The sequence below is a fragment of the Haliotis cracherodii genome, unplaced genomic scaffold, assembly GCF_022045235.1.
Source record: "Haliotis cracherodii isolate W230 unplaced genomic scaffold, xgHalCrac1.p SCAF_5, whole genome shotgun sequence".
Classification (NCBI taxonomy): Eukaryota; Metazoa; Mollusca; class Gastropoda; order Lepetellida; family Haliotidae; genus Haliotis; species Haliotis cracherodii.
The window spans coordinates 47,894,881-47,917,090 of NW_027266308.1; the positions used below are offsets into that span (position 1 = coordinate 47,894,881).

General features: G+C 40.0%; 1 protein-coding gene across 1 annotated transcript in view; it reads right to left on the reverse strand.

Annotated features, from left to right (window-relative positions):
* Positions 1–21,566, reverse strand: part of LOC139442427 (vacuolar protein sorting-associated protein 54-like) — a 34,352-nt gene extending 12,786 nt beyond the window's left edge. Inside the window, exons 1-10 of the mRNA XM_071223240.1 lie at positions 21,199–21,566; positions 16,235–16,518; positions 14,774–14,867; positions 14,288–14,322; positions 7,146–7,277; positions 4,542–4,684; positions 3,967–4,066; positions 2,992–3,134; positions 1,346–1,472; positions 415–522 (exon numbers count right to left, since the gene is read on the reverse strand). Coding sequence (XP_071079341.1) covers positions 415–522; positions 1,346–1,472; positions 2,992–3,134; positions 3,967–4,066; positions 4,542–4,684; positions 7,146–7,277; positions 14,288–14,322; positions 14,774–14,867; positions 16,235–16,518; positions 21,199–21,454 — 1,422 coding nt within the window. The 5' untranslated portion in view covers positions 21,455–21,566. The remainder of the gene's footprint in view (positions 1–414; positions 523–1,345; positions 1,473–2,991; positions 3,135–3,966; positions 4,067–4,541; positions 4,685–7,145; positions 7,278–14,287; positions 14,323–14,773; positions 14,868–16,234; positions 16,519–21,198) is intronic.
* Positions 21,567–22,210: the final 644 nt, after the last annotated feature.

A 22,210-nucleotide genomic window follows, 5' to 3' on the forward strand; every position in this document is an offset into this window, starting at 1 on the left:
TAATCCTCAACACAGTAATCAATGACGACACCATCAGTCCTGACAATTTGTGTGTACAGAGGTTTCCCCAAACACCAATATCTAGTCCCTTACCTAAAGTGTAACAAGTGCTGCATATAACCCTTTCCTGAAGAGTTGGGATTCTTGGCTTTCCTAATATATGTGTTGCTTAGTAAATATTACATGACATTAACCATTGAATGTAAGCCAGGCAGGGCTAGTCTACTAGCCCAATGGAAGACATAACTAGCCAATCTCACATGGGCTAAAGGCTTGTTCCTTTCAAAATATGCATTTACTGGTACATTCAACAAGACGTCTTAGATCAAACATATACACAAAGAGAGACAGCAGTGTACTTGAAGAATCAACATGTTATGAGTGTTATGGTACCGCTGTCTGTAACAGCCTTACCTGTTTTATCACAGCCTTGAGAGCAGTAAATGCTTCCTCTCTATAAACATCAACAAAGTTGAGCTTATTCTGTCGAAGAAGCCCAAATAATATTGATACCAGTTTTTCCTGAAACAGAAGTTTGTTTCACAGTTATGTTTCTTATGTTCTAAAGCCTCATGCATATTCATATTCTTTCCTCTGAAACAGCCTCATGCATATTTGTATCCATCCTTCTTCAACAACTCCATGCATCTTCTTAACCATCCTCTCAATCACCTCATCCACAATCATCATCATTCCTCTATTGTATACTTCTCTTTTCTCAAGGTATTTCTATTGTGCCTTCATCATGGTTAAAGTACTGTATTTGCCCATCCATCACTCAGATGACCCGGGATATATTCCTCACATGAGTCAAATGTGTGTGCTGCTCACTGCTGTTATATTTCAGGAATTTTGCTAAAAGTGGCGAAAAGCCATACTCACTCCTTAACCTTGAACTTAAGGTGAAGGTAAAATGGGGTTTTAACGTCACGTCCAAGATTAATGCACTTATATAGCGACTCGCATGTACGTGTGTTTGTGTGCCTGCTTGTACTACTCCGACCAGTCCTTGTTTTAGCCCCTTAATGCCGAGTGCCAGACAGGGTAACAACAAGTACCATCTTTTAACGTCTTTTTGGTATGACGCGATCGGGGATCGAACCCCGGACCTTCCGCTCTCCGGGGGGACGCTCTACCACTAAACCACGGAGGCGCTTGAACTTAAGTGTGAAAAGGACAAGATATACTTCAGTTCTTGAGATAATGTGTGAACTACATTACATTGTTTCCCCTATAACCTTAGTAACGAGGAATCGGCATCCAAGGATGACTTCTGCCCATCCCCCTGTGTCAAGGGTGGAAAGACATGGGTTTTCTGTGAGGTCCATCATACAGTAGCTCTCACCTCTCCAGTCAAGACTTCGAGATCTGTGACTGGCCTGTTCAACTCTGAGGTGACATACTTCAGGAAGTCAGCCAGCAACATCTTGTCTATCAATTTCTCCATCTCTGCCAACTGCGACCCGAGGTGTCTGCCAACAACAAAACAACACTGGGGAACTCAAGACAACACCTTCAATAGGCCACTGTCAGACACAAGGCAATCATAGCATTCAGAATCACAACAACAATTCACCTGTGTTACTGTAACCAACATTACAGTTTTATCACTTTCATCAACAATTTATAGAACTTTCAATAGCATTTCAGCTATATGTTATCATTCATTGGAATACTGTAAAACGTGAAAGCCAAAAATGCCCTAGCCAAAAATGCGACTCAATATGAATGCGACACCCCCTCCTCTCAAGCATCAGTGGATTTATATCTAAACAAAACATCCTCAGTCAGGTTTACAGGAGAATCCTCACATTAATCCAACCTTACATTAATCCAATCACACACCAAATAACACTGCTTATTAGTGCTGAGTAGAGTACTTCAGCTAAAACAATATGTGCGCGCTGTCTCATGTCGGCCTTTGATGCAGTCGTAAAGAGAAAAGACACTGTGTTGGGTGGCATCTGTCTGGACTTAGTTTGGACTGTAATTAGTGTTTGAATGACATTGTTTATATACTTGTAACAAGTGCTGCTCAATAAACAGTGATGTGGAATGCTTGTTTTCAGCGTATGTCTAAGTTGGTATTTCTGCTATCCAAAATGTCTTAATGTTGATTTAAATGCAATGTTTAATAATGCGAGCAAAGACCATTCGCATTTTTCGCATTTAATTCACGCTTGCGTTAATATCACAGTATTACAGTATTTCATCTGTGTCTTTGTTTTCATTGTAGAGCTATGTTACGTGTAGGGTTGTTGGCACTGATATGTCATGCTTACTTTTCAAATGTCAAATATCATACATCAGGGGTAGACACAATTGGTCATATAAAGACTGCTGAAGCTAACCGAGCTTGTAACCAAGTGGTCAAAACTCAATTCTCATCGCTAGCAAAATGGGTACTTCTTGAAAAGTAAGATTTTTGTCATTACTGTAAAGTAATATTTCTTATCGGCAGAATGTCTTGTTTTCACTTTAAAAGTATTAGCACAGTATTAGCTATCTTCGTTAATTAATCATCGTGATATTTTGTGATTCTATTTCAAGTGGTGGGACAATTGTAGTTTATGTATCAAACTGGATTTATGGAGAAAACAACTAGTCCCTCTAAATTTTCACTATTGGCCATATTTATCCCTTTTATATAAGGAATATACATTGTGTTATGCAAGCCTTTGTAAAACACATTCGGCTAGTTCGGTGATATATTGCAATTTACTGGAAAAATCTTGTTTGTTTGTTGTTTAACACCACACTCAATAATAGTCTAGCTCTACGATGGCAGGCTGTAACTAATAGCATCTGGACCAGACAAGCCAGTGATTGATATCATGTTAATGTCCCACTCCATTGGGGTACTATGACATGAAATTAACCAAGTCTGACCCCCAAGTCATTCCAACGCCTCTACAACAGGCATAGGTTGCTTAGAACAATTCTAACACAGAATCCCCACGGGGACTTTAAATTATATCCCAGTACACTCACCTAAAGGAATGTACCCCTGCCAGCTCCTGAGACAATATTTCCTGTGATGTGGAGATGAGATCAAGAGCTCCGACAAACTCATTGGTTGACAACAGAAGCTGTATCGTGGGTTGCGTTTGATGGATTGTTGACATAAGCTTTAACTGCAAGTAAATGTCCGATTGATTACAATTTCTTCAAGAAATTGGGAAAATATTTTCTTCAGATTATCATTGTAATACGTTACATGGAAGTATCAAAGATATTTGAACCTTGATACTGACTGTCATTACCCTCCAGGTATCATCGCTGCCACCAGTGTGCAAGCTCTCATTTCAAGAATCTTGAAAATTGCCCCTCCAACTCCAAATGAGTGAGTGAGTGAGTATGGTGTTAAGCTGCTTTTAGCAATATGTGAGCTGTATCACGCTGACACCAGAATTGGGCCTCATACATTGTACCCATGTTGGGAATCAAACCCTAATGCTTTAACCACAAGGGTATCCCACTGTCCCTTCTTGCTGAAGTGACATTTTGTTGTTGTAGGTCTTTGGGAATGCCATTACAGTGAACTGAGAAAAGGTTTATGACTTACTTAATATTTCCCAGGTGAATTTACGTTTGTTTGTGAATCAGACTGGTTCGAGATTTTCAAACTAACAGAAAAGCACCATTTAGTTTACATTCTCATGATACTACTCACATGATAGTTGAAAGGAAATAGAATTCAAACTGACAAAGAAACAAGACAGTTTAGCCGGGAGAAGAGTATTTGGCAACACAACAGTAATCACTTGTTTATAGTTCCAAGTTCAACTCCAGGCATGGTTGTAGGCCACCTTGGAAAGTGAAGAGCTGTAACTGGTTGCATTGATAGCAAAGAGAGCTCCATGAATGGAGCTTGTGACTTAACTTGCAAGGGGAAACAACTCTGATTAATTGTAAACATAAAATTAGACCACGAGTTAAAGATTTGAGAGCTAAACATAAACTTACTTTATTATGAAGGCTCACATAGTTTGCTCTCGCTCGTGTTTTGTGCATGATATTTAATGACCCCACTGCTAAACGGTCGTCTAAGGAATGCACTTTGTCCCTGGAAAAAAACAGTTTCAGGCACTTTAAAAGCAGATATTGATCTGGATTTACATCACAGTTAGTTAAATAGCAACAATTACATGATGTCCTAAAACATGAGTATGGGGAAGGCAATTGAGTGACTGATAGTGTGAGCATCTAGCCATAGGGGCAGACAGTGTGTCTCTCAAACTCAGTACACACACACTGTGCTTGATTGATGGCCTGACAATGTGACTCACTCAATGTGACTCACCTGAGATGTTAGATGGCCTGACAACGTGACTCACCTGAGTTGCTTGATGGCCTGACAGTGTGACTCACATAAGAGGTTAGATGGCCTGACAATGTGACTCACCTGAGTTGCTTGATGGCCTGACAATGTGACTCACCTGAGTTGCTTGATGGTCTTACAATGTGACTCACCTGAGATGTTTGATGGCCTTACAATGTGACTCACCTGAGATGTTAGATGGCCTGACAGTGTGACTCACCTGAGTTGCTTGATGGCCTGACAGGTGTGTAGCAACTGATCCTGCAGTTCGTCATGTGACGTCATTGCGTGGAAAAAGGCTTCCGACTTGATTGAGATCTGTTTGGCAATCTGAACTTCCACCACGTCCAAGTAGTGACTCATCTGAAACAATCATGTTAAAATGAGCGAGGTTCAGCTGGAACGTGTATAACAGTCATTATCCTTTCACGGCAATTAACTTCCAGATAGATTTGATGTCAGTTTCACAACCCTGAGGCAAATTGTGACTTCAGTGTTTGTGTGTGGAGGGGAAATTCTCCCCCAAAATCACCAACACTTTATATAAACCATCTTAAAATTACCTTAACACCTAAATCTATGAGACCATTGTTGGAAGCTAAAGAATATATGCTGGTCCAGTAAAGAAAATGGTGCTTTGCGAAACGAACAGTCTTGATTGACGAGTCATCTGTCATCTGTCATCATTTTGCCTTGTCAATGTGGATATAATGTAAATAATGCAATGAAAATATCACTTTTCTAACTTCAGAAAACACAGTCTTTGACACTGAAGTTTATAATAAAAATGTGTACACTTTCAATTTCCTCACTAACATAGCATAGCATTTGGTACAGTCCTATCAATTTCTCCCTACCCACTTTCACCATGTCTGTAAGCATATGTTGGGCAATGATCCTGACTTTGATAAATGTCATTCATAAACTGTGAGATCATAAACAAAGTCTGTTATCAGAGGGCATGTTGACATGTACATTATTATGTAACCAAGTGAACCAAAACCAAGTATGAACCCCTGGTATCCACCCCCCACCCCCCTTCCTTACACCTAGGTCAGGATGTACTCTATCCATATACCTTAACCAGTGTGATAAGCTCTACTAGTGACTCATGACTGGATTAACAACTTCATTGCAAAATACACACAGATAAGATAAACTCAATATTAACATAATCACCATGATCGTAAGAATGCTGCTGCTTGAGAAAATTGATTACATAACCTGTTTCACTTGGATTTATATTTGACCACATGATATAAATCAATATGACACTTATCTGCTTATTATCAAAGTTCTTATCTTGCTTATCAATGCTTCAAACAAAACCCTGCCCAGCCCAGATGAAAATGTAAACCACTCAGTAACGAGATACTAACCAGCAACATAAAATATAAGAAACTGATCACTCTAATACAGATGAAATGTTTCAATATTTGATGCAAATTTTGGCTTTTGTTTATCAATCAAGCCTTCAACCGAGCCATCGAGCCTGACCACCTGATCTATTAAATCGCCTCTTACGACCAGCATAGGTTGTTAGGGACCAATTCTAACTTCACGGGTTCCCAATTTAGTCACCTTTTGCGGCCAGCAATGGGGTGCACATTCTAAACCAGGTTTATAGGGACACTAGTCTTGGCTGGACATCAGTGAGTATGGTTCAACAGTCATATAACTGCAGGGTCACCAAGAATGGGCTTCAGTCATTTACCCATGTTGGAAATCGAACCCTTGACTTTATCATGTCAAAGAGAGCTTTATCCATGAGGTTATCCTAACTTGATATATTGTTTAATGACAAAAAATATCTAGAGCTCTATGGTTACACTACAAGTCACTAATGTTCGCATTTCTTTCTGACTATGCACCCATTCCTTCTGATTTTTTATATGGTTATAACTTCATTCAACTTCAGTGTATGAATGACCAGATTGTTTAAGACATGTATCTAAATACGTTTTGCCAGGGCTATGCTAAAAATGTTCCCAACCAGACATTTTGAGACATCTCAGTGGGTACCCGGGTAGGGTCGGGTAATAGGGGGTTGGGTACCCGGGTAGTAAATTTGGACTCGTCCCAGCCCTAGAGTTGATGTTGTTTAATACAACAGAAATCAATAGTCCAGCTATATCCAATAGGTACTATTTGTTTTTATACCTCAGGTTAGGTGTGTGAGTCAGTGTGAGTGTGTGAGTGCATGCGCGCATGAGTGTGTGTGTGTGTGTGTGCGTGTGCGGGTGCGTGTGTGTCTGTGTGTGGCTGCTTGTACTAGTCCAGACTGATGCCGATTTATAGTGCTAGCCCACTGAGATACCATGCCACAGTTTAACATGAATGCCCCACTCAGACACAGTATACTGACTCCGAGCCGACCAGTCCTTCTTTTAGCCCCTTAATGCCGAGCGCCAGACAGGGTGATAACAAGTACCATCTTTTAACATCTTTTGGTATGACGCGGCCGGGGATCGAACCCCGGACCTTCCGCTCTCCGGGCGGATGGTCTACCACTAGACCACAGAGGCGGTCACACCTGTTTCAAATTGGTCACCTCTTACAACAAGTCATAGAGTGCTTGAGACCGACCCATTCTAACCCATGTAGCAACACGTAACAACAACTGGTAAAAATGTACTCTGGTCCAGGCAATCCAGTGGATGACTGTATGAACACACAATCATCTAGGTCACCTGGCAACCATCAAACCTCATGACATGATTTATCTGCATTTACTCCAAGCAAGGAGTAATCCTGACACTATACTGTACTGGTTGCATGTCTCACAAAATGGAACATGCAAGACCAAAGATCAAACCAAACTCACCCTTTCTTGCAAAAGTTTAGATGACTGCTTGGTCTCCCCTGCCCCAGACATGGACTCTTCCACTTGTGTCCATGGAAACACAGCACTGAAGGTATCCAGGTTTTCCAGTGAAAAATTTGGCAACATAAACAACTGGAAAAAAGTACATTTAAAATGAAAACCAATAGCAAAAATAGATCTTAACAACTGATCTGTAACTTTTATGTGAAACATGTTTCAAGAACAATGGTGTTGAAATCTCTTTGTGGAGAAACCAGTTTAATTTTTATTAAGCTGAATAAAATCATGGTAGGTTTTGGAACATGTCAATGAATAAAATATATTTTTGTACAGACACACACAAAATTAATGTAATGACTGTTCGGATTATCAATGTCTTGCAGATGTCCATGGCTTGATGGCACTATACCAAACCCCATAGCAAATACCAAAATGTTATTCAGTCCTATTCTGCTTTCCATACTGGTCCTGCATTGCATTTTTCACAAGGCTATAAGTAAGTGAGTGAGTGAGTGAGTGAGTATGGTTTTATGTTGCTTTTAGCAATATTCCTGAAATATCACGGCAGGGGACACCAGAAATGAGTTTCACACATAGTACCCATGTGGGGACTCGAACCCGAGCGAACGCTTTAACCACTAGGCTACCCCATCGCCCCCACAAGGATATATGTACAACTGGATGAGTAATAGTAACAGTTATGTACGTAATGGCAGCATGTTTAAAATCAAATCAGAATTCTTTGGATAGTACTTATTGCTGGTATCAAGTACACACAGTTTAAGCTTCTTAAATCCTGGTGTTTCAGTAAAGATGTCCACATACCACTATTTAGATCAACAGGCACATGTGAATGTCAAATGCCATAGCAGGGTTCAAACTTGTTATACACCCGTAAACATGGGTAATGCTATTCCCATACTACATCATGTACATACAAACTGTTTATAAAATTTCATAATGATTCTTGCAAAAATGGGAGAAACTTTTAATGACATTTTGAACATGTCTGACACTGTGACAATGTTAAACTCAGGTCAGAATTTTGTTAGCACTTTCAGAAACACCATCGCTGTGGTCATCCATGATATGTTACAGTTTCTTAGGTGGTGAAATGTGAAAAATGTACAATCTATGGACTGACTGACTGACAGACAGACAGACAGACAGACAGACAGACAGACAGACAGACAGACACAATTTCCAAATATATGGAACATGATTTGTTTTCCTTTTTTCAGCAGTTACAAAGATAGCCACGTGGAAACAGCAGTTTAAAACCACTACGCAACAGCTATATTGAATTGCAGGAAATGTACCACCTGTTGTCTGTCAATGACAGCATTAAGTTATGAAATGTTCACCAGTTGGCATTGATGTGTTGCCTTACCATAAATTGAAAAGAGCTGTTCATAGTATTGAACCATGTAAGTACGGATTAGTCACATGACATTTTTCCAATTCTTCAGTGGATTATAGGTCTTACATGTAAAGGAATAATTATTTTGGCTCCAATTACATGAATTTAAAAAAAAAAGAGTTGCTTGGTGGGTAAATTATATTTTTTTACAAGATGTTCTTATCAATTCCACTTGAAACAAAGACTAAGCTATTATTATTATTATTATTATTATTATTATTATTATTATTATTATTTACAGATTAAAATAAAAAATGCTGCAAAAAGGGTTTGGGTGATCCTGGCAGTCAGACTGGTTGGGTTCATCATCAGCTCAGGGCCCTTGCCCCCTCTACATGCAGCCCAGACACTGAATGGGACTTCTCCCAAGAAGTGCTGCCTAGTCAAACCCACCCAGAACTTGTCGGAGAATGTGAAGTCACCCCAACATAAAAATATATCAAAAAGGAGTTTATACAAATTAGAAGAACAGGGTATTGATCATCATAGAATGGACTGTGTCCCCATGGGGTCGGTCATTAGTGAAAAGGATAGAGGGAAAAGAATGAAGGCCTTAATTCAGTAGGCAGTTAGAATGAGGGCCATAAATCAGGAGGCAGTTAGAATGAAGGCGGTAATTCAGTAGGCAGTTAGAATGAGGGCCTTAATTTAGTTGGCAGTTAGAATGAGGACCATGAATCCGTAGGCAGTTAGAATGAGAGCCGTAATTCAGTAGGCATTTAGAATGAAGGCCTTAAATAAGTAGGCAGTTAGAATGACGGCCATAGATCAATAGGCAGTTAGAATGAGAGCGGTAATTCAGTAGGCAGTTAGAATGAGGGCCTTAAAGCAGTAGGCAGTTAGAATGAGGGCCTTAATTCAGTAGGCAGTTAGAATGAGGGCCTTAATTCAGTAGGCAGTTAGAATGAGGGCCATAAATCAGGAGGCAGTTAGAATGAAGGCGGTAATTCAGTAGGCAGTTAGAATGAGGGCCTTAATTTAGTTGGCAGTTAGAATGAGGACCATGAATCCGTAGGCAGTTAGAATGAGAGCCGTAATTCAGTAGGCATTTAGAATGAAGGCCTTAAATAAGTAGGCAGTTAGAATGACGGCCATAGATCAATAGGCAGTTAGAATGAGAGCGGTAATTCAGTAGGCAGTTAGAATGAGGGCCTTAAAGCAGTAGGCAGTTAGAATGAGGGCCTTAATTCAGTAGGCAGTTAGAATGAGGGCCTTAATTCAGTAGGCAGTTAGAATGAGGGCCATAAATCAATAGGCATTTAGAATGAAGGCCTTAATTCAGTAGGCAGTTAGAATGAGGGCGGTAATTCATTAGGCAGTTAGAATGAGGGGCTTAATTCAGTTGGTAGTTAGAATGAGAGCCTTAATTCAGTTGGCAGTTAGAATGAGGGCCATATGTCAGAAGGCAGTTACAATGAGGGTCATTAATCAGTAGGCAGTTAGAATGAGGGACATAAATCAGTAGGCAGTTAGAATGAGGGGCTTAATTCAGTTGGCAGTTAGAATGAGGGCCATAAATCAGTAGACAGTTAGAATGAGGGCCATAAATCAGTAGGCAGTTAGAATGAGGGCCATTAATCAGTAGGCAGTTAGAATGAGGGCCATAAATCAGTAGGCAGTTAGAATGAGGGGCTTAATTCAGTTGGCAGTTAGAATGAGGACCATAAATCAGTAGACAGTTAGAATGAGGGCCATAAATCAGTAGGCAGTTAGAATGAGGGGCTTAATTCAGTTGGCAGTTAGAATGAGGGACATAAATCAGTAGGCAGTTAGAATGAGGGCCATAAATCAGTAGGCAGTTAGTATGAGGGCCATTAATCAGTAGGCAGTTAGAATGAGGGCTATTTATCAGAAGGCAGTTAGAATGAGGGGCTTAATTCAGTTGGCAGTTAGAATGAGGGCCATAAATCAGTAGGCAGTTAGAATGAGGGCCATAAATCAGTAGGCAGTTAGAATGAGGGCCATAAATCAGTAGGCAGTTAGAATGAGGACTAGTAGGCAGTTAGAATGAGGGCCATAAATCAGAAGGCAGTTACAATGAGGGCCTTAATTCAGTTGGCAGTTGGAATGAGGGCTGAAATTCAGTAGGCAGTTAGAATGAGGGCCTTAATTCATTTGGCAGTTAGAATGAGGGCCATAAATCAGAAGGCAGTTAGAACAAGTATTTGTCACAGAATGACGAAATATCCCCCGCCTGTACACCATAGTACCAAATATGAAGACAATCCAGCGATTAGTTCTTGAGATATTGTGGCAACACCGTTTTCCAACTCCAAAAACAGATTTGCCTGCTGTGACCTTGAAAATGGGGTCAAGGTCACCAAATCTGACAGGTGTATGCGGTGTCTGTATATACACTATAGTTCCAAATATGAAGACAATCCAGCGATTAGTTCTTGAGATATCGCGGCAACACTGTTTTCTAACTCCAAAAGCAGATTTGCCTGCTGTGACCTTGAAAATGGGATCAAGGTGACCAAAACCGACTGGTGTCTGCGGAGTCTGTATATACACCATAGTTCCAAATATGAAGACAATCCAGTGTTTAGTTCTTGAGATATCGCGGCAACACCGTTTTCCAACTCTAAAAGCAGATATGCCTGCTGTGACCTTGAAAATGGGGTCAAGATCACCAAAACTGACTGGTGTCTGCGGAGTCTGTATATACACCATAGTTCCAAATATGAAGACAATCCAGAGATTAGTTCTTGAGATATTGCGGCAACACTGTTTTCCAACTCCAAAAGCAGATATGCCTGCTGTGACCTTGAAAATGGGGTCAAGGTCACCAATATTGCGGCAACACTGTTTTCCAACTCCAAAAGCAGATATGCCTGCTGTGACCTTGAAAATGGGGTCAAGGTCACCAAAACCAACTGGTGTCTGCGGAGTCTGTTACCTTGAAAATTAAGTTAATGTTACCTTGAAAATTAATTTAAGGTCACGAAAACCGACTGGTGTCTGCAGAGTCTGTATATACACCATAGTACCAAATATGAAGACAATCCAGAGATTAGTTCTTGAGATATTGCGGCAACACCGTTTTCCAACTCCAAAAGCAGATATGCCTGCTGTGACCTTGAAAATGGGGTCAAGGTCACCAAAACCGACTGGTGTCTGCGGAGTCTGTATATACACCATAGTTCCAAATATGAAGACATTCCAGAGATTAGTTCTTGAGATATTGCGGCAACACCGTTTTCCAACTCCAAAAGCAGATATGCCTGCTGTGACCTTGAAAAAGGGGTCAAGGTCACCAAAACCGACTGGTGTCTGCGGAGTCTGTATATACACCATAGTTCCAAATATGAAGACAATCCAGTGTTTAGTTCTTGAGATATCGCGGCAACAAACAGGTGGGACGTACGGACGGACGGACGGTCGTGAATACTATATCCCCCGCTTCGCGCTTTCGCGCGGCGGGGGATAATGAGGGCCATAAATCAGTAGGCAGTTAGAATGAGGGCCATAAATCAGTAGGCAGTAAGACTGAAGACCTTCAGTGAGTAAGCAGTAAGATTTTTTTACGCCAGTCAGTATGACACATCAGGACCCTCACAATACTCATTTGACATAATTTAACCAGACAGCAAATGAATGCATGAAAACTCCTGAGCAGATCTGCTTAACAACACAAAATATACAATATTTACTCATCCATGAAACAAATATTGATAAGTTGTAGTGGCATGTGCAATTATTAAATATTTTTATTTCAAAGTACGGCTGTGCATCTTTGTGATCATATTACAATTTACATGGTATTTGGAATGAAAAAGTTCAGAAAAAGTAGACACTTGTGGCGCGGTCCCTTGAACTGCCAACACCGTCAACTGAACATAATTGATCAGTTTGTGCTGGCTCACAACATAGCTCAGGAATGGAAGGCAAAATATACAATCAAAGCCTAAAAAGTATATTTTAGTGCCGATTACATTTCCATATAGAGTAGAAAGGTAGATTTTTATCTATTTTTAAAACCTGTAAATATACTACTCATAAAAGGTTTAGAGAACACCCAATTCTTTCATATGACTACAAGGTTAGACTGAAAAGCTTTACTAACCTGGGTAAAAGTAAAATGCCCTTGTAATGTTAAAACAATAGGGAAATTTGTACAAGCCCAGGCCTGGCAGACTAGAGTTATGTTCTAACCCTGTTAAAAGGTCAAATACTACTCAAAAAAGGTAGCGACCACCCGATTCTTTCATATTTCTATAGTGTATCTGTCATGCCATAACTGATTACCCGGTAAGTACAGTAATATGAAAGAATTGGGTGGTCCTTAACATCTTTTGAACAGTATATGTTGTACTGCTGTTTGGATTATTATTCAATGTGTGCTCTTCACTTTAGGGTCAACAAAAACAGACGCTTCTTGAGTTCCACAACTAACTACACACACACGCATATATACCAAATGTCATGATATTTTAACAGAAAATGCCTGAATAATGCCATAAGAAGTTTCAGTTTTCAGTATGGTCCATGTGCATGGGTCAAATCAAGGTCAAAATGTTAAACAATTGTGAAAAACAGAATATGTTTTGGGCCCTACTATGGACTACACATCTCCCACATTTCAGTAAATTCTGATTAAAAATGAATTTTCAATATGGCTGCCATGATGGCCATATTGAAAATCAGATTGGAATGTCTTGAGCAAACTCAGGCATAATCATTGGAGTGAGTGAGTGAATATGGTTTTACGTCGCTTTTAGCAATATTCCAGCAATATCACAGCGGGGGACACCAGAAATGGGCTTCACACATTGTCCCCATGTCGGGAATCGAACCTGGGTCTTCAGTGTGAAGAACGCTTTAACCACTAGGCTACCTGACTGCCCCCATAATCATTTGAAGGGACAAGTATGAGAAGTTTCAGCATCTTTTACCCTGTGGTTTCTGAGGAGATTATGTTGACAGTGTGAGGATATGTATTTTGATACAATTCAGAAGCATTATCAAAGTGCAAAGGGTAAATCAAGGTCAAATTCAAAAGTATTGTGTTAAACGAAACACATGTATTGAGACCCACTAATCACTTCTCATCTACCAATTTCATTAAATGTTGAACCAATTTGACTAAAAAAAAGTTAAATAGGGTTTTCTCTGTGGGGAGAACAAGGATGTGAAGATTCTGCTTCATGGTCAAAGCTTGGTCGAAGGTCAGAGAAAAAATAAAAGTCAACATTTAAAATATTGAAAAAACAAAAAACAAACATTTGTTATGCCCCACTAGTAGCTACATATAAACACATTTGAGTGAGTGAGTGAGTGAGTGAGTGAGTGAGTGAGTGAGTGAGTGAGTGAGTGAGTGAGTGAGTGAGTGAGTGAGTGAGTGAGTGAGTGAGTGAGTGAGTGAGTGAGTGAGTGAGTGAGATTTTAATGCCACTTTTAGCAATATTCCAGGAATGTTTTTTCACATTTTTACTTACACCTAATCTTTGCTTGTTTTTTAACATGTGTTTAATTCTGCACACAGCAATATTGTGGACATAAGACAGAGGCCTGTAAATAATCAAGTGATTGATATTATGAGCAATGTCCGATGCTGTCAGGGTACGACTAAACAATGACACACTATCAACCAAGTCACCAAGCCTGACCACCTGATACATTTAGTAGCCTCATATGACAAGCATAGCTGCTGGGGAATCTCCACCGGGTTAAGTCACTGACTAAGATAGTGTGCACTGAGAGTTATTCAAAATACACTTACTTTTGGTATCTGGTCCAGTTCAGCTCTGTTCTTTTCTGCAAAAAAATAAACCAGTTCACATTTACATTACATTACTGTATAAGATTTAGTTTCTGTTTGATTCTGGTAGGCTTCGCAATTTTTTTTTATCAAGAACTAAACAACCTATCATATAGTCCATTTCAAGACTGCACTAGCTATTCTTTAAAATCTACTTTGACTGCACACTGGAAATAGAGGATTTGACTGTTTGTATCTTGTTTTTCGCCACACCTAGCAATTTTCTAGCTATATGAGGGCGGTCTGCAAAAAAATTGAGTCTAAACCAGACAATCCAGTGACAGATATTGTGTGCAATGATCCATTCCTACAGGATACGATGACACACAATCAACTAAGTCACCAAGCCTGACATCCCCAATCAATTTGGTCACCTTGCACAACCAGCATAGGTTGCTTGGGACCTATTCTACCTTGAAATCTCCAAGCGGTTTATGACATGCTTACCTAATTGCTTCAGATTCAAGGTTGGGAATGCATGTTGACTTGGTACTGGTGGCTCAGACAGTTTCTGTGAGTTTCGCACATGTTTCTTGTGTCTCTGTTGGAAGATTCAAAACAATTAGTAATGAGTGAGTGAGTGAGTGAGTGAGTGAGTTGGGTTTAATGCTGCTTTTAAGAGTATTCCAGTTATATCACGGCGTGTCAGCTTAATGTGGCAGGAAAGCCTGAAGTGATGCAGGTCTCAGACGTTTACCACTTCAGTGAAACCCACGAGCACAGGTATGGTGCTGATAAACCTAGAAACATAATCGGGGCGAACTGTGATTCAACTGGGGCCACTCCTCACATCCACTGGGGCCACTCATCACATCAACTGGGGCCACTCCTCACATCCACTGGGGCCACTCATCACATCAACTGGAGCCACTCATCACATCCACTGGGGCCACTCCTCACATCCACTGGGGCCACTCATCACATCAACTGGGGCCACTCCTCACATCAACTGGGGCCACTCCTCATATCCACTGGGGCCACTCATCACATCAACTGGAGCCACTCATCACATCAACTGGGGCCACTCCTCACATCAACTGGAGCCACTCGTCACATCCACTGGGGCCACTCATCACATCAACTGGGGCCACTCCTCACATCAACTGGGGCCACTCATCACATCAACTGGGGCCACTCCTCACATCAACTGGAGCCACTCGTCACATCAACTGGGGCCACTCATCACATTAACTGGGGCCACTCATCACATCAACTGGGGCCACTCCTCACATCAACTGGGGCCACTCATCACATCAACTGGGGCCACTCATCACATCCACTGGGGCCACTCATCACATCAACTGGAGCCACTCATCACATCCACTGGGGCCACTCCTCACATCAACTGGGGCCACTCATCACATCAACTGGGGCCACTCCTCACATCAACTGGGGCCACTCCTCATATCCACTGGGGCCACTCATCACATCAACTGGAGCCACTCATCACATCAACTGGGGCCACTCCTCACATCAACTGGAGCCACTCGTCACATCCACTGGGGCCACTCATCACATCAACTGGGGCCACTCCTCACATCAACTGGGGCCACTCATCACATCAACTGGGGCCACTCCTCACATCAACTGGAGCCACTCGTCACATCCACTGGGGCCACTCATCACATTAACTGGGGCCACTCATCACATCAACTGGGGCCACTCCTCACATCAACTGGGGCCACTCATCACATCAACTTGGGACACTCCTCACATTAACTGGGGCCACTAATCACATCAACAGGGGCCACTCCTCACATCAACTAAAGCCACTCATCACAATGGATGAAAGGACACCAATAAATATGTTTAGAGTTGCCCATCAAGAAGTGAAACAATAAAATCTTCATGTTGGCGTTGTGATAATTGTAGTAAAATGATCTTATGCTGAAATGCATGATCACTTACAGCAGATGTTCTGTGAACATACTTCTCGAAATGTTCTGCAGTTATTTCTGGAATATATGGTGATGGGAGGATCGTTTGTTTTTCAAACTCCTGTCCCCATGTTTTTGTAAAGAAGTCAGTCTCCCTCCTGGCCAGGCGTGGGTTATTGAGGACAGCTGGCAGATTGACCACTGCATTATACACTGTCCACTTGAACTGATCAGTCACCACACTGGGCTCTGTGCTGGTCGGAGGGGAGGAGGAACTGGGTCGAGATTGGCTGGATAAACTTTTATTCCGAGCACCTGAAAATAGAAATAGTTTTCATAACCAAAGTGTGTGTATTCCACTTCCTTACAAAAGACTCCTTCCGGGATTCCACTGAGGGTATAACCCTCTCAAAATATAAAATAATCAACCCGTCACTTTACTTTTCACGTAAGCAACATTCACATGGTTCAACTAGTTGGATACAATTTGTTGCATGCAACACATTGCATTATGTACACTGACAAAGATTAGGAGAATATTATATGCATGGAGTCATAGTTACATAATGACATAAAACCGTGTATATACGATATCAGCGAGGTATTGCATATGTGGGGGAGGAGCCCCTGAGTCATGCAATGGCTCACTGAAATATTTTATAACACTGTCAAGTGTCAATCAATCATGTTACTGTTTTATCCAATGGCTGACGAGCATGCCTGAGTGACAAGGGTATTTCCGCCCAAAATTCTGCTGCGGAATTACCATTCTTTAATTAAATGTAACTATGTTCCTTGAAAAGTAAATTGGTAATATTTTTATTATATATATCAACTATATCATTGTATATACACAATTTTTGAAAATAATCATTATTCGTTTTACAACTGCTTTTGATTATTTATTCAAAAGAACATTGATGCCTCAGTTGGCAGCCATCTTCCCGAGGCAAGAGAAATAACTGACCATAAACATAATTAAAGTCCAGTTTCTATCCTTGCCGAACTAGGCTGGAATTATGGAGTTATAGTTTGGCTGGACTAACGAGTCCATGCATAGTCCAATCAACATTGTAGAACGAAATCAACCTCCAGTTCGTAAATTGCCGTGCAGATTTTGGTTGATTGCATGTGTACCGTCAACTTAGCGTTGTTGCATATTTTGCAAATCTTTTTATGTTTTTTAATCACTGCTCACTTGATTTGATGCACTTCTCGAAGTAAGACCTGTTTTGTAACAATATAGATCTTGATTATCAACCATGTCATCTTCACTCGGCACTGCCATTTTGTTAAAAGCAAATGCAAGTGATATGAGAGGTGGAATCTGACTGGTCAATAGGAGGGACATAGAAGGGACATAACTTGTAATAGCCACTGGTGGCGCTATGATCAAAACCAGAAATACCAGCCTAGTTCGGCAAGGGTGGAAACTGGACTTTTAGAGTCAGTTAATTCCCTTGCCTCGGAAAGATGGGATGCACCAGGTCCGCATTTAAACAAGACAAAAACAACTACTCTTTTTTGGATGATGTAATCACTTGTTTGATCATTTACTACTATGAATTCATGTGACATTATACCGTTTCCTAAATTTCTATTTCGGAAAAAGTTCTGTTAAAAATACATGTACCCAAGCTATCTATAAACAAGATAAAGTCTTTGCATAACCCAAAAGTGTCTTCTGTAACAACTGTTGAGGACAAAATTTTCATCCATAATGACAGCCTGCTGTGAATACTTATGCATGCAGCTGCCACAGCTGTTGTATAGACAAGCTTTTGAAATTGCAAATCTAGGCCAGGTTTATTGTCTTGCATGTAATTATTTGTTAATATTTGTTAGCTGTCACAACTTATACATGAAGTGTGCATGTTCAACACCACACTGTTCGAGCTGTGTGATGGAGGCCTGTAAATATTCAAGCCTGATCCAGACAATCCAGCGGTTGATATCACTAGAATCAATCCACACCATCTGGATAAAATGACACAAGATCAACCATTCCATAACGCCAGACCACCCGATCCATTTAGTCACCTCTTAGCACGAGTATGGGCTGCTGGAGACCTATTGTAACCCGTATTCCCAACTGGGACAGCAATAAGTAACACATCTTCCCGAAGCAAGAGAGTTAACTGACTCTAAAAGTCCAGTTTCCACCCATGCCGAACTAGGCTGGAATTCCTGGGCTCGATCTTAGGGCCACCAGTAGACATTACCAGTTATGTCCCTCCTAAGCCTCTCCTATGGACCAATCAGATTCCACCTCTCGTATCACTTGCATTTGCTTCAAACAAAATGGCGGCACCAAGCATGCCAAGTCAGGATGATCTGCTCGATAATCAAGATCTATATTGTGATAAAACGGGTCTTACAGCACGAAATGCATCAAATCATGTAAGCACCTTGATTAAAAACATGAAAAGATTTCGAAAATATCTGGTGACAACGAGTTGGTGGTGCACATGCTTTGCAAATCCTGCAATTGACCGAAATCTGCATAACAGTTTACAAACCGAATTTCGATTTCATTGCGCGATTTTGATTGGACTATGCATAGACTTGTTAGTCCAGCCAAATTCTTACTCCATAATACCAGCCTAGTTCAGCAATGGTGGAAACTGGACTTTTATTGTCAGTTAACTCTCTTGCCTTGGGAAGATGTAAGTAACAGCACAGTACTTAATCATGCATGTTATGTAATCTGTGAGTTTATCAAATCATGTTGCATCATGTACACGGTGTACATATCATGTATATAGCTTCTACTGCTACTGTGATATTAATCATATCACTTTACCATGTTTACCTGAAAGCATGTTACGTGTAAGTTACTGATACATGTGTCAATTTGTTCAAAATAAGATTTATTGATAAGGGTGTGTGGTATGACCAGTATATCAGCAAACAGATTCTTGCTCTCCATGATACCTATGACAATATCATTTTTTTAAAGGTCAGTACATCAGGTTATTTCAAATAGCAATTATTATCAGCGGTAGAAACTAACTGTTTTAGTCCACTAGTCCTTATAATAACAACGTATAGCAAAACCCTTAAAAACAGCAAGTTTCTACTAGTCCTTTTGATACCTGAACTATTGGGCAGTTTGGCAAGGACTACAGAACTAGTGCCAATTTCTAACACTGATTATCATGTATATACTTGCAAATACCTGGAGTTTACATCGGGAACGTCATAATTATTAAATGAGGAAACATTATGTTATACCATGTTTTGATCCATTTATGAACTTCTATTCATAAACTGGTGTTTCAAATTGATTCTGAATTTAAAATTTATCTTTGTGATTTAGTATAAATAATATGTATCACAATATGGCCTTGTGCACAGTAAAATATTGTGATACACTTTAAACCGCCATTGTTATTGGCGGAATTACTATTTTTCATTGTCATATTTAATAGCATGACTAAATGGTACTTTATTTACACTCTACCATCAATTTGGATAAGATTTTTAGAATCATCAGAGGTTTCAAATTACAATATCCATGATAACAGCATCTGACTGGAAACAGCTGACTTGACATCTGCATCACCATGGAGGCTAATAATTACAGAAAAGTACTCATTTTTCAATTATTGGTGGCAGGCATTTGAAATAAAGATATTTATATGCACAATTAATATCAATTATAGGTTGGTTACTAATTGAATATCAACAGTTTCTACAATAATCAAAGTGTGTGTGGAAAAATAGTTGGGGCAGAAAACATGATAGCAATCAACTAAGGGGTGGGTCTGAAAACTGAGCTACCAAATTGCTGGTTCCAAACATCAAGATCACACACTTTATAAACACAAAAAAAAATTCTGTTGAAGTCACTAGTCTACATCATGGGCAGGTGGTAGACGACAATGTCATGCTGGGTAGAAATTAGCAGTCAAGTACCTTGATGCCTTCTCACACCTAACCGATAAGTAATAAATGGTATTTCACTTAAATATTATGCCTTGGGTTATTGTTAACTCAGACTACTATAGTTGGTACATGAAAGAAGCACATGCTAATCACAACATACAGATTATCTGTTCGCATATCAAAGAAATCGGTTACATGGGACAACCCTGCAAGAAGACAGTCAGAAGGATCAACATGCTGTCTCCTGTGACGAATGTGACCAGTGGACCCATTGTGTTTGTGTCACTTTCTATAGCTAGGTATAGGAACACTAGGAGCAAAGAAGACTCCCCCTTCTGTTGTGTAAAATGCATAGGCCCCATGAGTGAGTGAGTATGGTTTTACGCCGCTTTTAGCAATATTCCAGCAACATCAAGCGAACGCTTTAACCACTAGGCTACCCGACCGCCCCTATAGGCCCCATGATAGCAGAGGTGTTTGATAACATGAACTTTGATGTAAGTTTACAATCTGAAGATGCGGACAGGATGAGAAAACTTCAACTTTTGGTTGGGCTTTAAAGATTGTGACCTCTCCCTCGCACAGTTGCTTACAAAGTGTTCTTAACTGCCATGGAATACGACATCTATGTGACAATGATAGATGACAAAGATGACTATGATACTTGTGGATCTTGAAAAAGACTCAATAGATGACAAAAAAAAGCATAAATATCAATGATGTTACAAAAGAATATAACATATATGAATACATAAATCGTCTTATTTTCGCTCAACCATCAGAAGTCGTTTTGCCTGATGAAATTGGTGACGTTTTGCTCATGTGCCATATTAGCCTGCACCCAATGAAATATTGCCATGGAACTAAGCCTATAAGCAATGATAAGCAGATTATTCGTTTTTCTTAATTGGATCTACATATTTACTCCTTGACAATGGTTGTAATGAAATTCTATACAAATACATTATTAATGGATTTGTTTTTTTTATACTGATTCAGGTCTAAAATAAACTGGACTCAAACGATCGTGTCACTGATGATGACATGAAAGTTATTTATTATGAAGACTGACACATCAAGTCACTCGTGTTGATCAGCTGACATTACCTGTGTCCCCACTATAAACATGATCTCTGGCGACGTGATCCTCATAGTCTCTGTCACTTACACCCTCCAAAGGAAGCGAAGGACATACGCCATTCATTCCGTAACGGCACACATACGACCCTCCCTCTTTGGAGCAATGGAAATCACGAAGGTGTTGACAAAATTCTCTGGGTGATTTGAAAACAATCGCTTCACGACAGAAAACACATTTCTTCCAAGAAACTTGAGCCTTTTGAACTTCATGCTTTGTGGACATTGTCTTTGCTTGACTAAAAAATTACATCAACAATTCTATAACAATCTGTAAGGCGTCCTATCGCCTTCATATACCGGTGTATCGATGAAATATGCATCGGAAGTCACAATCTGTCGCCATATTGCTTTCCCATAATGCCACAGTTATGGAACGTGGCAGGTGAAGGTCGTTCAGCGAAACTATATGTAGGCCGATTGTCACCTTAAAATTATGTCACCGAGAAGAACTAACAGTTTCGGAAATAGCAAAATAAATCCAACTTATCAAATAAGAATGTCATATCTCACATCAGTGCTTGTCATATAACTGCCGGTAAACATGTGATAAGTCATTGAACGAAAACTTGCGTGTTCTCATCAACTTTGCAGTATTTGTAATAATATATTATTCTAAATTTCACAAATCTTTGCACTAATATGTGACATATTTAGATGAACATAAGTCGTGTCGTCAATAAAAGCATAAGTCGATATACAACAAATAAGAACGGAAAATATTGTTTCAATTTGAACTAATATATTAATGTGATCTAGATCTATGACGTGATTTATTTAGTTTTGAAAATAAAATGAGTTAATTAATCTAATAAATGATACATGCCCGCACTATTAACAGCATTAGGTCACTGTTTCGAGTTATAATGGCGTTTGATTTAAGAGGTTCACATACTTAGGACGGTGTCGTTTTCATTCCATGCAATTCAGAGACACAATTATGAGAGCCGGTATAGAATATGTTTGCCACTATTTCCATTCA